This window comes from Maylandia zebra, linkage group LG14 (genome assembly GCF_041146795.1).
Source record: "Maylandia zebra isolate NMK-2024a linkage group LG14, Mzebra_GT3a, whole genome shotgun sequence".
Taxonomy (NCBI): Eukaryota; Metazoa; Chordata; class Actinopteri; order Cichliformes; family Cichlidae; genus Maylandia; species Maylandia zebra.
This window is the reverse complement of record NC_135180.1, coordinates 3824038-3835821: the sequence shown is the minus strand read 5'-3', so window position 1 is coordinate 3835821 and position 11784 is coordinate 3824038. Positions and strand designations below refer to the sequence as shown.

General features: G+C 48.9%; 1 protein-coding gene across 1 annotated transcript; it reads left to right on the top strand.

The window, feature by feature from the left end:
• The first annotated feature begins 3643 nt into the window (after positions 1-3643).
• Positions 3644-7531, top strand: LOC143412527 (uncharacterized). Its single transcript, XM_076873572.1, has one exon. It carries the CDS (start codon positions 3644-3646, stop codon positions 7529-7531), a length of 3888 nt encoding a protein of 1295 aa, XP_076729687.1.
• Positions 7532-11784: the final 4253 nt, after the last annotated feature.

Genomic DNA, 11784 nt, shown 5'->3' with positions numbered 1-11784 from the left:
ACACACAGAGTCCTATTCCTTCCTGTATTCTAGCCTTAAACTTGCTTAATTATAAGATATTCATCTGGATATACCAAATACACTATAGTGCTAACAGCAGAGGTGTGGACTCGAGTCACATGACTTGGACTCGAGTCAGACTCGAGTCATTAATTTTATGACTTTAGACTTGACTTGAAAAAATGTTCTAAGACTTGTGACTTGACTTGGACTTTTACACCAATGACCTGGGACTTGAATTGGACTTGAACCGGTTTACTTGAAAAGACTTGATATTTCACCCCAAATATAAAATTTAACATGCATATTATATAGAGATTGAAAATGTGACGTCATTCAGGGGTAAAACCGCAAAGGATTCTGGGAACTCGTGGCAAGAGGTACTAGCGTGCGCAGGCTTTCAATTGAAATCAGTCACACAGCGATAAAAAGAAACACAAAAATGTCAAGAAGCTGTTGTATTATTAACGGCAATAGCCGGTCGCATGACAGCCACGGGAAGCCGACGGGTAAAGAGATCGGTTGTTATCGGATTACGTCGTTGAAGAGAAATTGTTCGAGCCATGTTTCCGAAGTGACAAACAGGCGACGGATGGCCTGGATTGCAGCCATTCAAAGACCAAATATAACGTCCCAGAACACTCCAGCTCACAGGTTAGTCTGCTCCAAGCATTTCCACAAAGGCAAGTCTTCTGTTGTAGTTAATGCGTCATTTTCATAACATAATTAGTGATATAGGTTACAAGCAAGTCTGGCGCTGAACAGAAATTGTCGCGCTATGCTCCTTTGTTTATTGTGCATAAATAGTGAATTGTCCTGATACAATATTGCGTTTCGCTTCTGTTATTACCATGGTACATTGACAAAAACATATACTTTTATTCACAGGGTAAAACAGGTTTTTGTATCACCAATTGCCCAGTGCGATTACAGCATACAGTATTATTGTCACTGCTACATTTCTGTAATGCGTACCAGAAATTATTTCCACTAGTAATTAATTACCATTGAGCTCAAAGGTCCTATTAATAAACGGTTAACGAATGTGTATTTATGAAGACGATTTGTGAGACTGGTAAACTTATGATACGTACGATGGTCTTTCGTTCTACACGGTGCATTTCAAGGTCCTGTACCCATCCGGCGGTAAACTGTACCTGGGCTTGTTGCAGTGACCTGAAGTTACTAAACTTCATGAGTGTATGCACTCACTCCAAGAACCATATAATTGTAAATATGCATATGCTACAATGAGATAGCTGACTTCATCTAACTAGCAAATGTTGTCCAGGCTACGTTGGTGATGCAGTTTTTTTTAATATGTATGATATTTTTGTCATGCGATTTTAAAGCCGGTCCTACAACCGCATCCAAGAATAGCATGCAGCTTATCTCAGAACTGTCGGTGAAAATTATTCTTGGAGCTAGGTTTAATTGAGCTGCATTTTAAAGAGGTGCAATTTCACAATTTGTGTATATTTTCTAAGTTCACTATTTTGTCATGTGTTGAGAAAAACACAGATTTAAAAATTACATGGTCTAATATTTACATTTAGCATATAACTGCAACATTCTTCTTTCGTTTTTTTTTTTTTAAAGACTCGAAAGGACTTGAAATTCAAAATTTCAGACTTGTGACTTTACTCGGACTTTTACACCAGTGACTTGAGACTCGACTCTGACTTGCCTGACATTACTTGAGACTTGACTTGAGACTTGAGGATAAAGACTTGAGACTTACTTGAGACTTGCAAAACAATGACTTGGTCCCACCTCTGGCTAACAGTATTCACTCAACTGCCTTCACATGCAATCCCTTCCAAATCCATAGGGCTTAATATGATGTCGCCCCACCCAGTGCGACATCATATTATAACAGTTATAATATGATGTTATAACAGCTTCGGCTCTTCTGGAAAGGCTTTCCATGATGTCTGGGTGTGTGTTATGGGAATTTTTGTTCATTCTTCCAAATGGGCATTTGTGATGTTAGCTTTTGAGCTTTGGAATCCTGTCCCATGAAATTCTCTACACACTGTTCTTAAACTAATTTGTAGGCCACATGAATTTTGAAAGCTGTAGTGATTGACTCTGCAGAAAGCTGGAGACCTCTGTGCGTTATGTGCCTCAGGATCTGCTGAACCCGCTCTGTGATTTTACTTGGCCTACCACTTCATGACTGAATTGCTGTGGTTCCCAATTGCTTACACTTTGTTATAACACTTCTAACATTGAGTATGGAATATTTTAGAAAAAAGGAAATTTCATGATTGTTGAACAGGTTGCATCTGGCCATAGTACCACACTGGAATTAACTGAGGTCCTGAGAGCAACCACCAATGTTTGTGGAAATAGTCTGCATGCCCAGATGCTTGAATTTATAAAACTGTGGGCATGGAAGTGATCGGAGCACTTGTATTCAATGACTTGGACAAGTGCGTGAATACTTTTGACAATATAATGTAAGTGAAACAAGGACATTAGGAGCCAAATTTACTAAACAAGGCAAAGTAGCCTGTGAATGCAATTCTGGATAGCATTCATAGGTATGGTTAGTTTCATGGATAATTTTCTAAACGCAGATGCAGTCAATTTATTTAAATATCAAGTACAGAAAATAAGACATGCTTTCTTTCTATGTTAAATTAAATAAAATTACAAAACAATGAGGTGCAGCCGCAAGGACAATCATTTCAGGTCAGTGACCTACAGTGCTTCAAAAGGAGACCACTGAATGGCGCCAATGATAAGGTCCAGGTCCCAGAGGGGAACCGGGGATCCTGGCCTGAGAATAAGTTGCTGGACACCCCTCAGGAACCAATATATTTAAAAGGAGTAAGCCTCACTAAGTGCTGAATGACCAAAGTGAATGGTCTTTGATCACTGCCACCATGTATGTGTTACACACTGAAGGATGACAGGGTTCTTTTTCTAACTTCGCTCGGTGTTTCACTATGGGAATCGCCTCAGCGTGACCAACTACGGAAGCTCCAATGACACCACGTCTGTCTATGACAGACCTGTCGAGCCGTGCTCAGGGCTCCGCCCCCTCGTACTAACACGGCCGACCAGCTCCTCCTAACTCATTCTCGCTTTCTTCCCGTGAGAAACTACTTTGAGCTCCCTCAGCGCATCCAGGCTAACTTGATTAGCTGCTTAACAGTTCTCAGGCGTCCCGTGTAGGAGTACGTCGCCGAACGCAGTTTTTCCGGTTCCAGTTTGGATCGTGCTGAGTAAGTCCTTCGAAAGAAGTGTACTTAGAGTTGCACTGTGGAACAGCAACCGCGTCAGGCGAGCTGTCCCAGCGGTTCCTGGTTTTAGTTAGCGAGGTAGCCGACGTTGTGTGACTCGGGCTAACGCGTTACGGCGAGCTGTTCGTTCAGTGTCCGGCTAGCATTAACTTGTTAGCAGGCCACGAACCACATTAGCGTCTCACTAGCATTAGCTTGTTGGTCGACGTAGGGTTCGGTTAGCATTAAGTTGCTAACGATATTGGCTAGCGGAGTGCAGCCAACGTGTCACGACGAGCTGACTCCTGCCGCGACTAGATCGGATTTAACACCCGCTGCTAGTCCTAGCTACTTACGGGCTAACGTGTCGAGACGAGCCTGGTGTAGCCTAGTCTCACCCCTTTCCGCTAACCATGTCTACGGCTCCTACTCCCGCCAAAAGGTCGGAGCCGAAGGCTAAAGAGGCTGCATCCCGCCCGTGCCCCGCGTCATGCGGTGCCACCATCTCGGGCAGGGACCCTCATCCAATGTGCATCGTCTGTATGGGTGCCAAGCATGCTCAGGCTTCACTGGCGGACCCTCAGGGATGCCCACACTGTGCTTTGATGCCAGAGAAAGTCCTGGAAAGGAGGCTGAGAGTAGCAGTAACGAACAGTCAGGACCCCTGCCTGTCGGCTGCTACTGCTACGAGCGATATCCGTCATCCGCGAGCCTCCACAAGCTGGGCGGACATGATGGAAGAAGAGTCCCCGCTCATGCCCCCATCGTTCGAGGACCTCCTCGATCAAAACGTGGGCGAGCCGGGTGGCGAGGACGCGGAGGGCGATGCCAACTCCGACCTCCTCGACCTGGAGGACATGGATGAGGAACAGGAGGATGACTCTACCTTTCCTCCCCAGCAGTCCAGGCCACCGAGTGGGGCTGAAGTTGCACCCCTGGTGGACAGCAATTTGTACGAGGTCTGTAAACGGGCTGCTGCCAAGCTAGGCATCCCATGGCCAGCCGCCCAGGATGCCGAAGGGGCAGAACGTGACTTGTATGACGGCAAGAGGCTCCCACCAGCCTTGCCGCCATCAAAGCCGCTTCTGCCAGCAGTCCCAGCCTGCATGAAAGAAATGAGTCGCTATTGGTCAAGCCCTTTTAAAAGCAAGCTTCCGACCAAGGGCTGCTCTAAGCTTGAGATCCAGGGGATGGGTGAACTGGGGCTGACTGAACCCCCAGCAGTGGAGCCTTCAGTGGCGTATCACCTTCACCCTAACCGCAGGGCAATCTCAGCTTCTTCTAGCATTTCTTTGCCCAACAAGATAGATCGCCTCACGGCATCTATTTATCAAAGGACATACAAATATGCTGCACAGTCAGTGTGCTCGCTTAATGCAGTCACACTGCTATCAGCATATCAGGCAGAAATTCTGGAAGACATGGGCCGTCAGCTTGACTCGGGTTCCCCGAACCCAGCCCTCTGGGATGAAATCTGCGTGGTTAATGATCTCATTCTTCGCTCCTCCAGGGGAGCAGTCCAAGGGTGTGGTCGCGTTATGGGCCTTGCAGTCTCGGGTGAGAGAGCCTTGTGGCTAAACCTGTCAGGCCTGGGTGATGCTCAGAAGGCTGAGGTCATGGATGCAGCCTATGACCCAACCAAGGGTCTCTTTGGCCCAGCCCTGGAGAGAATGAGAGAAACAAGCACCCGCAGAAAGCAGGAGGGTGAAGCATTCAATCTCTGCTTACCCAGAAAACCTAACTCTCAGCCCCAGCAGGTGCCAAGAGCTGGCTTTGCAGCAACAGCAGCAGCTGCGAGAGGGAGACAGAGTGGGGTCAGAATGCAGAGAGGAGCAGGAGGCCAGCAGGGTGCCCACCAGGCCAAGGTAGAGAACCGAAGACCTTGGGGCAAGCATTCCTTTGCAGCAGTTGCTGCAAAGAACAAGCCGTCACACGGGGAAAAAGAAGCGGTCAGCCTAGCACACCTGCAGCATTCTGTGTCACCCCTCTTTTCTTCCCCAAAGAGAAGGAAGGTGTTAGAAGGGGTAACCAAATCACTCCAAAGTTCAGGGTCTCCGGAAGTTTCCAGTTCACCAGGAGCACCCTCTCAGTCTCCTCCTCCAGTTCAGGGAGGACAGACTTGTGGACAAATGGCGCAGTGTCACCAAACACTTCTAAACACTCTGTCTGTGTCACCAAGCACTGCCCAGAGTCACCAGACACTTCACTGTGGTTTGGGGGTAACAAAAGAAATAAAACGTGCATTTCTGCAGCCAGGCAGTTTGCCAAGGGCAGAATGTCCCCCCAGTTTCAAAATAAAAACAAAAGAAAATCACTGCAATTTGTCTTTGTTCCCAGCGGGGGGAGCTCACGCTCTTCCCGAGGGGGAGAGCCCCAACTCCTTCCGGGAGACAGGGGTGACGTCACGCTACCGCTTCTTCAGAGGCCCGCTCGCAGAGCGGCTGGAGCGGTGGCGCGCATGCGCAGTTCATCCCTGGGTCTTGTCAACCATTTCCCATGGTTACAGACTACAGTTTGCGGCAAAACCACCGAGATTCGGCGGAGTGTTAGCTTCTGTGGCCAGTCGCGATTCAGCGAATGTGCTGGAGGAGGAAATATCCTCCCTGTTACACAAACAGGCGATCGGAGCGGTTCCGAGCGAAGAAGCTCAGCAGGGCTTTTACTCCCGCTATTTCCTCATCCCGAAAAAGGACGGAACGTCGCTCCGTCCTATTCTGGATCTGCGTGTGTTAAACAAGCATTTGAGAAAGTACACGTTCAGAATGCTCACACACAAGACGCTTTGTCGCTCAATTCACACAGGCGATTGGTTTGTTACAATCGACCTATCAGACGCATATTTTCACATCGCCATTTATCCTCCACACAGGAAATATCTCAGGTTCGCTTATCAGAGCGTAGCGTACGAGTTTCAAACTATCCCATTCGGGCTATCCTTAGCTCCGAGGGTGTTCAGCAAATGTGTGGAGGCAGTGCTGTCTCCGTTAAGGAACAGCAGCATCAGAATATTTTCTTACATAGACGATTATCTAATATGCTCACGATCGCGCGAGCAGGCGATCAAAGACTCCGAGGTGGTGGTGAATCACCTCACGGAGCTTGGGTTCACTATCAACCTGGAAAAGAGCCACTTGGAACCCGCACAGTTTACAGAGTATCTGGGGCTCAGAATAGACTCCATCTCTTATCGTATCGCACTTTCAGAGCGGAGGATCGCATCCTTCACTCACTGTCTTTCCCGTTTTCAGCTGGGGAAAGTCGTGCGGTTCCGACTCTGTCTCCGCCTCCTCGGCCTCATGGCCTCGGTGATATCGGTGGTACACTTGGGGCTGCTTATGATGAGAGATTTTCAGCGGTGGGTCGCTTCTCTGCAGCTGTGCCCTCGCCGACATCTCAGTCGTGGTGTAAAAATAACGCAGCCGTGTATTGCGGCTCTCCGGCCCTGGAGGAGCCCGACAGCTCTCGCGGCGGGGGTACCGCTCGGGGCAGTATCATCCAGGGTGACGCTGACCACAGATGCATCCCTGTCAGGTTGGGGTGCAACTATGATGGGCAGAGCAGTGAATGGCGTTTGGTCACAGAGACTCACTCTGAATCACATAAATGTGCTGGAGCTCCGCGCGGTGCTCCTAGCCTTACGGCATTTTCTGCCGTATCTCCGGGGTCAACATGTTTTAGTGAAAACAGACAACTCCACTGTAGTTGCTTATATCAACCGCCAGGGCGGCACCCGTTCCCGGCAGCTACACAGGTTAGCCAGGGAAATAATTATGTGGAGCAGCACTCGGCTCCTCTCCCTTCGGGCAACTCACGTGCCAGGAATTCTGAACAGGGGGGCGGACCTCCTGTCCAGAGGAAATCCACTGTTCGGAGAATGGAGGCTTCACCCACAGGTGGTGGAGCAGATTTGGCAGAGATACGGCCGGGCTGCCGTAGATCTCTTCGCCTCGCGAGAAAACACACAGTGCCCCCTGTTTTTCTCCCTGTCAGACGCACACGCGCCACTGGGCGTGGATGCGCTGGCCCATCCTTGGCCAAAAACTCTGCTGTATGCTTTCCCTCCCCTCAGCCTGATCTCCCCAACACTGATCAGAGTGAGGGATCAGGGGCTGTCTCTGATTTTAATAGCTCCACGGTGGCCATCCAAACACTGGATAGCAGAAATCATCCAGCTTCTGGTGGACGAGCCATGGCCACTCCCCATCCGCAGGGACCTTCTGTCTCAGGCGCGGGGGGAGATATACCATCCCCATCCAGACCAGGTTGCTCTCTGGGCCTGGCCCGTGAAAGGTGGAATTTGAAGGCAGCAGGCATGCCTCCGAAGGTTATTAAAACCATTCAGAATGCCAGAGCCTCCTCCACCCGTTCCATTTACAGCAGTAAATGGCGTGTTTTTGAAGAGTGGTGCCATGAAAAGCAGATTATCCCTTTTCAGTGTTCAGTGGTGGAGCTGTTGTGTTTTCTTCAAGACTTGCTGGACAAAAGGAAAGCTTTTTCCACTATAAAGGTCTATTTAGCAGCTATTTCAGCCTGCCACGTGGGGCTTGGTGATAAACCTGCTGGGCAGCACCCCCTTGTAGGTCGCTTCATGAGAGGAGCGCGTCGAACGCTCCCAGTTTCTAGACCACTGGTCCCTTTATGGGATCTGTCAGTCGTTTTAGATGCCCTCTCCCACCACCCCTTTGAGCCTATTGGGGCAGTGGGGTTGAAGTTTCTCTCTCTTAAAACCACTCTGCTGTTGGCTCTAACCACAGCCAAGCGAGTTAGTGAATTACAGGCTCTGTCTATTCACCCCTCTTGTCTACAGTTGGCCCCGGGACTCACTAAAGCACTCCTGAGGCCTAACCCAGCCTTTGTCCCTAAAGTGTTGGAAACATCATACAGGTGCCCTACAGTAGAGCTCCTAGCTTTTCACCCCCCTCCATTCTCTTCCGAGAGGGAGCAGAGGCTGAACACTTTGTGCCCTGTCCGGGCCTTGGGGACTTATGTTGACAGAACAGCTGGATTCAGGAAGTCGGATCAGCTGTTTGTTTCCTGGGCCTCCCCTCACAAGGGCAGGCCCGTATCACGCCAGAGACTAGCTCATTGGATTGTAGAGGCCTTAGCTCTGGCTTATAGCTGTAAGGGCTTGCAGGCCCCCCCGGGACTCCGAGCACACTCCACTAGGGGTGTGGCCACATCCTGGGCGTTGTTCAGAGGTGTATCAGTCCAGGATATTTGTGCGGCAGCAAGCTGGGCTAAGCCGCACACGTTTGTCCGGTTTTATCGGCTGGATGTTGCACAGTCATCCCTGGCTCAGACGGTGCTGGATTCTGGTGCCTCAGGTTCGACCTGAGATCCTGGAGTAGCACTGGAGAGTAGCTTCGGGAGCTGGCGCAATCCGGGAGTGGGCCATATCTCCCATAGTGAAACACCGAGCGAAGTTAGAAAAAGAACGTTGGGTTACTTAACGTAATCCCTGGTTCTTTGATAACAGAGTGAGGTGTTTCACCAACACTTCCCTCCTTGCTTAGGCACGGAAAGAAATCTGCTTGGAATGAGTTAGGAGGAGCTGGTCGGCCGTGTTAGTACGAGGGGGCGGAGCCCTGAGCACGGCTCGACAGGTCTGTCATAGACAGACGTGGTGTCATTGGAGCTTCCATAGTTGGTCACGCCGAGGCGATTCCCATAGTGAAACACCTCACTCTGTTATCAAAGAACCAGGGATTACGTTAAGTAACCCAACGTTCATTCAGGTGCACATGAAGATTTATTGCGCTGAAACACAGCAAAACAATTCAGTGTTACTGGCAGCTTCCATTGTAATAACTGGCCTGCGTTACTTTTGTAGCATTACGTGTAATGGCCATGTATTAATCAGCCCTTAACACACAGAGAAAATGACCAGTAAACAATAGACAACATAACATGTACTGGCTGGTCTATTTCCTATAACTTTAACTGAAACCAGATAACAGTTTCCTTTCACCTTACTGATGGAACAACACGGTTACAGAGATTAATGCAGGAGGCTAACATGACTTAGCTAGCGCACAAATGTTATTCGCATTACTCACAGATAACGTGAAACAACTCCCTTATTCGCTCACATTAAACACCATATAAACAAGAATTACACTCCAAACATGTTAAATAAGCATCAACTTTACATAAATGTATGTAGTTCTTGTATATTGCTCTCACCTGAAACACAGCAAAACAATTCAGTGTTACTGGCGGCTTCCATTGTAATAACTGGCCTGCGTTACTTTTGTGATTATTTTGCCAGTTACCCGTTTGGCTGAGCCGCCACTGCCACCTACTGGCGAAACTAAATATCGCCCTAACATCACATCAGGTGGGAGCAAATGAGCTTTTCACTCCGTGTTATGATGCAAACTATTGTCACAACAAATAGCAAAAAAAGATGATGGGGGGTGGGCACGAACACATAAGGAACACATCTGAGACTTGTTCTTAATGCTCAAAATACTCAGGGTGCCACATATGGTTTCCACTTTAACCTCATATGGGTCCAACTTGTGGACCACACACCAGGAGATAAACACTCCCCAGCGACAGGAGTAGCAGCCCAAATGGACAGTCCACAAGGCTACCGCATTGTTCGCATGGCTGAGGCTGGCAGCGGAGTTTCTCCTTCTCAGGGGCCAGACTCCTCACATAATGTCTGCTGCTATGTTCAGTGGCCTTGGCACATGAATAGCTCTCAGTGAGCAGAACAGCGGGTGAGCCTACTGCCACAGCCTGGCAGCTATCCTGCAAAGGAGGGGCAAGTCTAGGCAACCCTGTCTGTTGACATAGGCTGACACAACAGGGCTGTCTCCCTGACGCTGACATCAAATCCCTGCAGTCGAGAAACTACTCGAGTGCCAGGATGACAGCTTGCAGTTCTTGATACCACAGCCCTCGTGTATTGCACCCCAACCTACTTGAGAGGCGTCTGTGGAGAATAACTGGTGGTGAGTCACCAGACCCACCACCTAGCCCAGCTCCACGTTGGAGGAGTCCCTTCATCCATATGGCCCATGAGGCAGAAGTATAGCCCCCAACTGACCCACTAGTGAAGTCTGAAGTGCTCTAGGCATCTCCTAAAGGTCTAGCGTCGCTCCGCAGTGCGGGACACAGAGGCCCTATGTCCAGACATAGGACCTGGGAAGGCTGTAGCTTGCTCTTCTTGAGATTCAGGCGCAAGCCTTGAGCCTGAACTTGAACAGGAGCTAAGCTACATGGCTGCAGGACTGTTGTTCTGATGTGGTGCAAACCAGCCAGTCATGTAAGTAAGTATTTAAGGACCCTGTGGCCCTGTATCCTCATAGAACCAAGGACAGCGTCCATGCATCACGTGAAGGTCCAGAGTGCAAGAGAGATGCCGAAGGGGAAAACAATAAATGACTTTCAGATCATTGGTAGCAAACCAATCCCCAAAACTGATGGCCTGCTTCACCTTGGGGACCATCAGCATTTTGTATATCAGGGGACAAAGATAGCAGTTGAGGCCCCTGAGATCCAACATCGGGGAAAGACACCCTTCCCGTTTGAGAACCAAAAAAGAGCGGGAAGGGAACCCAGCTTGGCAGTCCCCAGCATCCACCTCCTGTATCCCATCTTTCTTCAGGAGGGCTGAGAGTTCTTCCTGCATTATTCAAGATTCAAGATTCAAAATGTTTATTGTCATGTTTCCAAAGAAAAAAATGGCATTTCTCTGTGCAATGAAATTCTTTCTTTGCTGTCCACCCACAGATGCCGATTAATATATACAATAGAAATAGAACAGATGAAATACAAATAGTACAAATAAATAAAGGAAGACAGAAAAGGAGACAAACTATTGAAGTGTGAAACAGAGATATGTGCAAAAGAGCTGTAGCTTAATATGCAGAATGACCTGATGTGCAAAAAATTATTATTACTGTTCAAAAATAGGTCAGCTGTTCAGGAGTCTGATAGCAGTGGCGAAGAAGGAGTTGTTGAGTCTGGATGTTCTGGATTTCACACTTCTGAACCTCTGCCCCGAGGGCAGAAGTGTGAACAGTCTGTGTTGGGGGTGTGTGGGGTCTTTGAGGGTGGAGGCAGCTCTCCTCTGGATCCCCACTGTGATGGTAGATGCTCTGCAGAGAGGGCAGGAGTCCTGATCTTCTCTGCAGTTATTATCACTCTCTGCGGGCATTTGCGGTCCATAGCAGTAGTGCTGCCGTACCATGCAGTGATGCAACTGGTCAGTGTGTTCTCCACAATGCAGCTGTAGAACCTGCTGAGGATCTTGGCCGACACACCAAATTTCCTCAGCCTCCTCAGGAAATGCAACCGCTGCTGAGCCTTTTTGACCAGCTGTGTGGTGTTCAGTGTCCAGGTGAGGTCCTCACTGATGTGGACACCCAGGTACCTAAAGCTGCTCACCCTCTCCACTTCAAGGCCCCGGATAAACAGCAGCTGGTGAGGCCTCCTCTTCTTCCTCATGTCCACTATCATTTCCTTTGTCTTGTCAGTGTTGAGGGTGAGGTTGTTGTCCTCACACCATGACACCAGATTGGCCACATCTCTCCTGTAACCCACT

Excerpts from the sequence above, each read along its gene's own strand:
- LOC143412527 (XM_076873572.1), top strand. The coding sequence starts at position 3,644 with ATGTCTACGGCTCCTACTCCCGCCAAAAGGTCGGAGCCGAAGGCTAAA.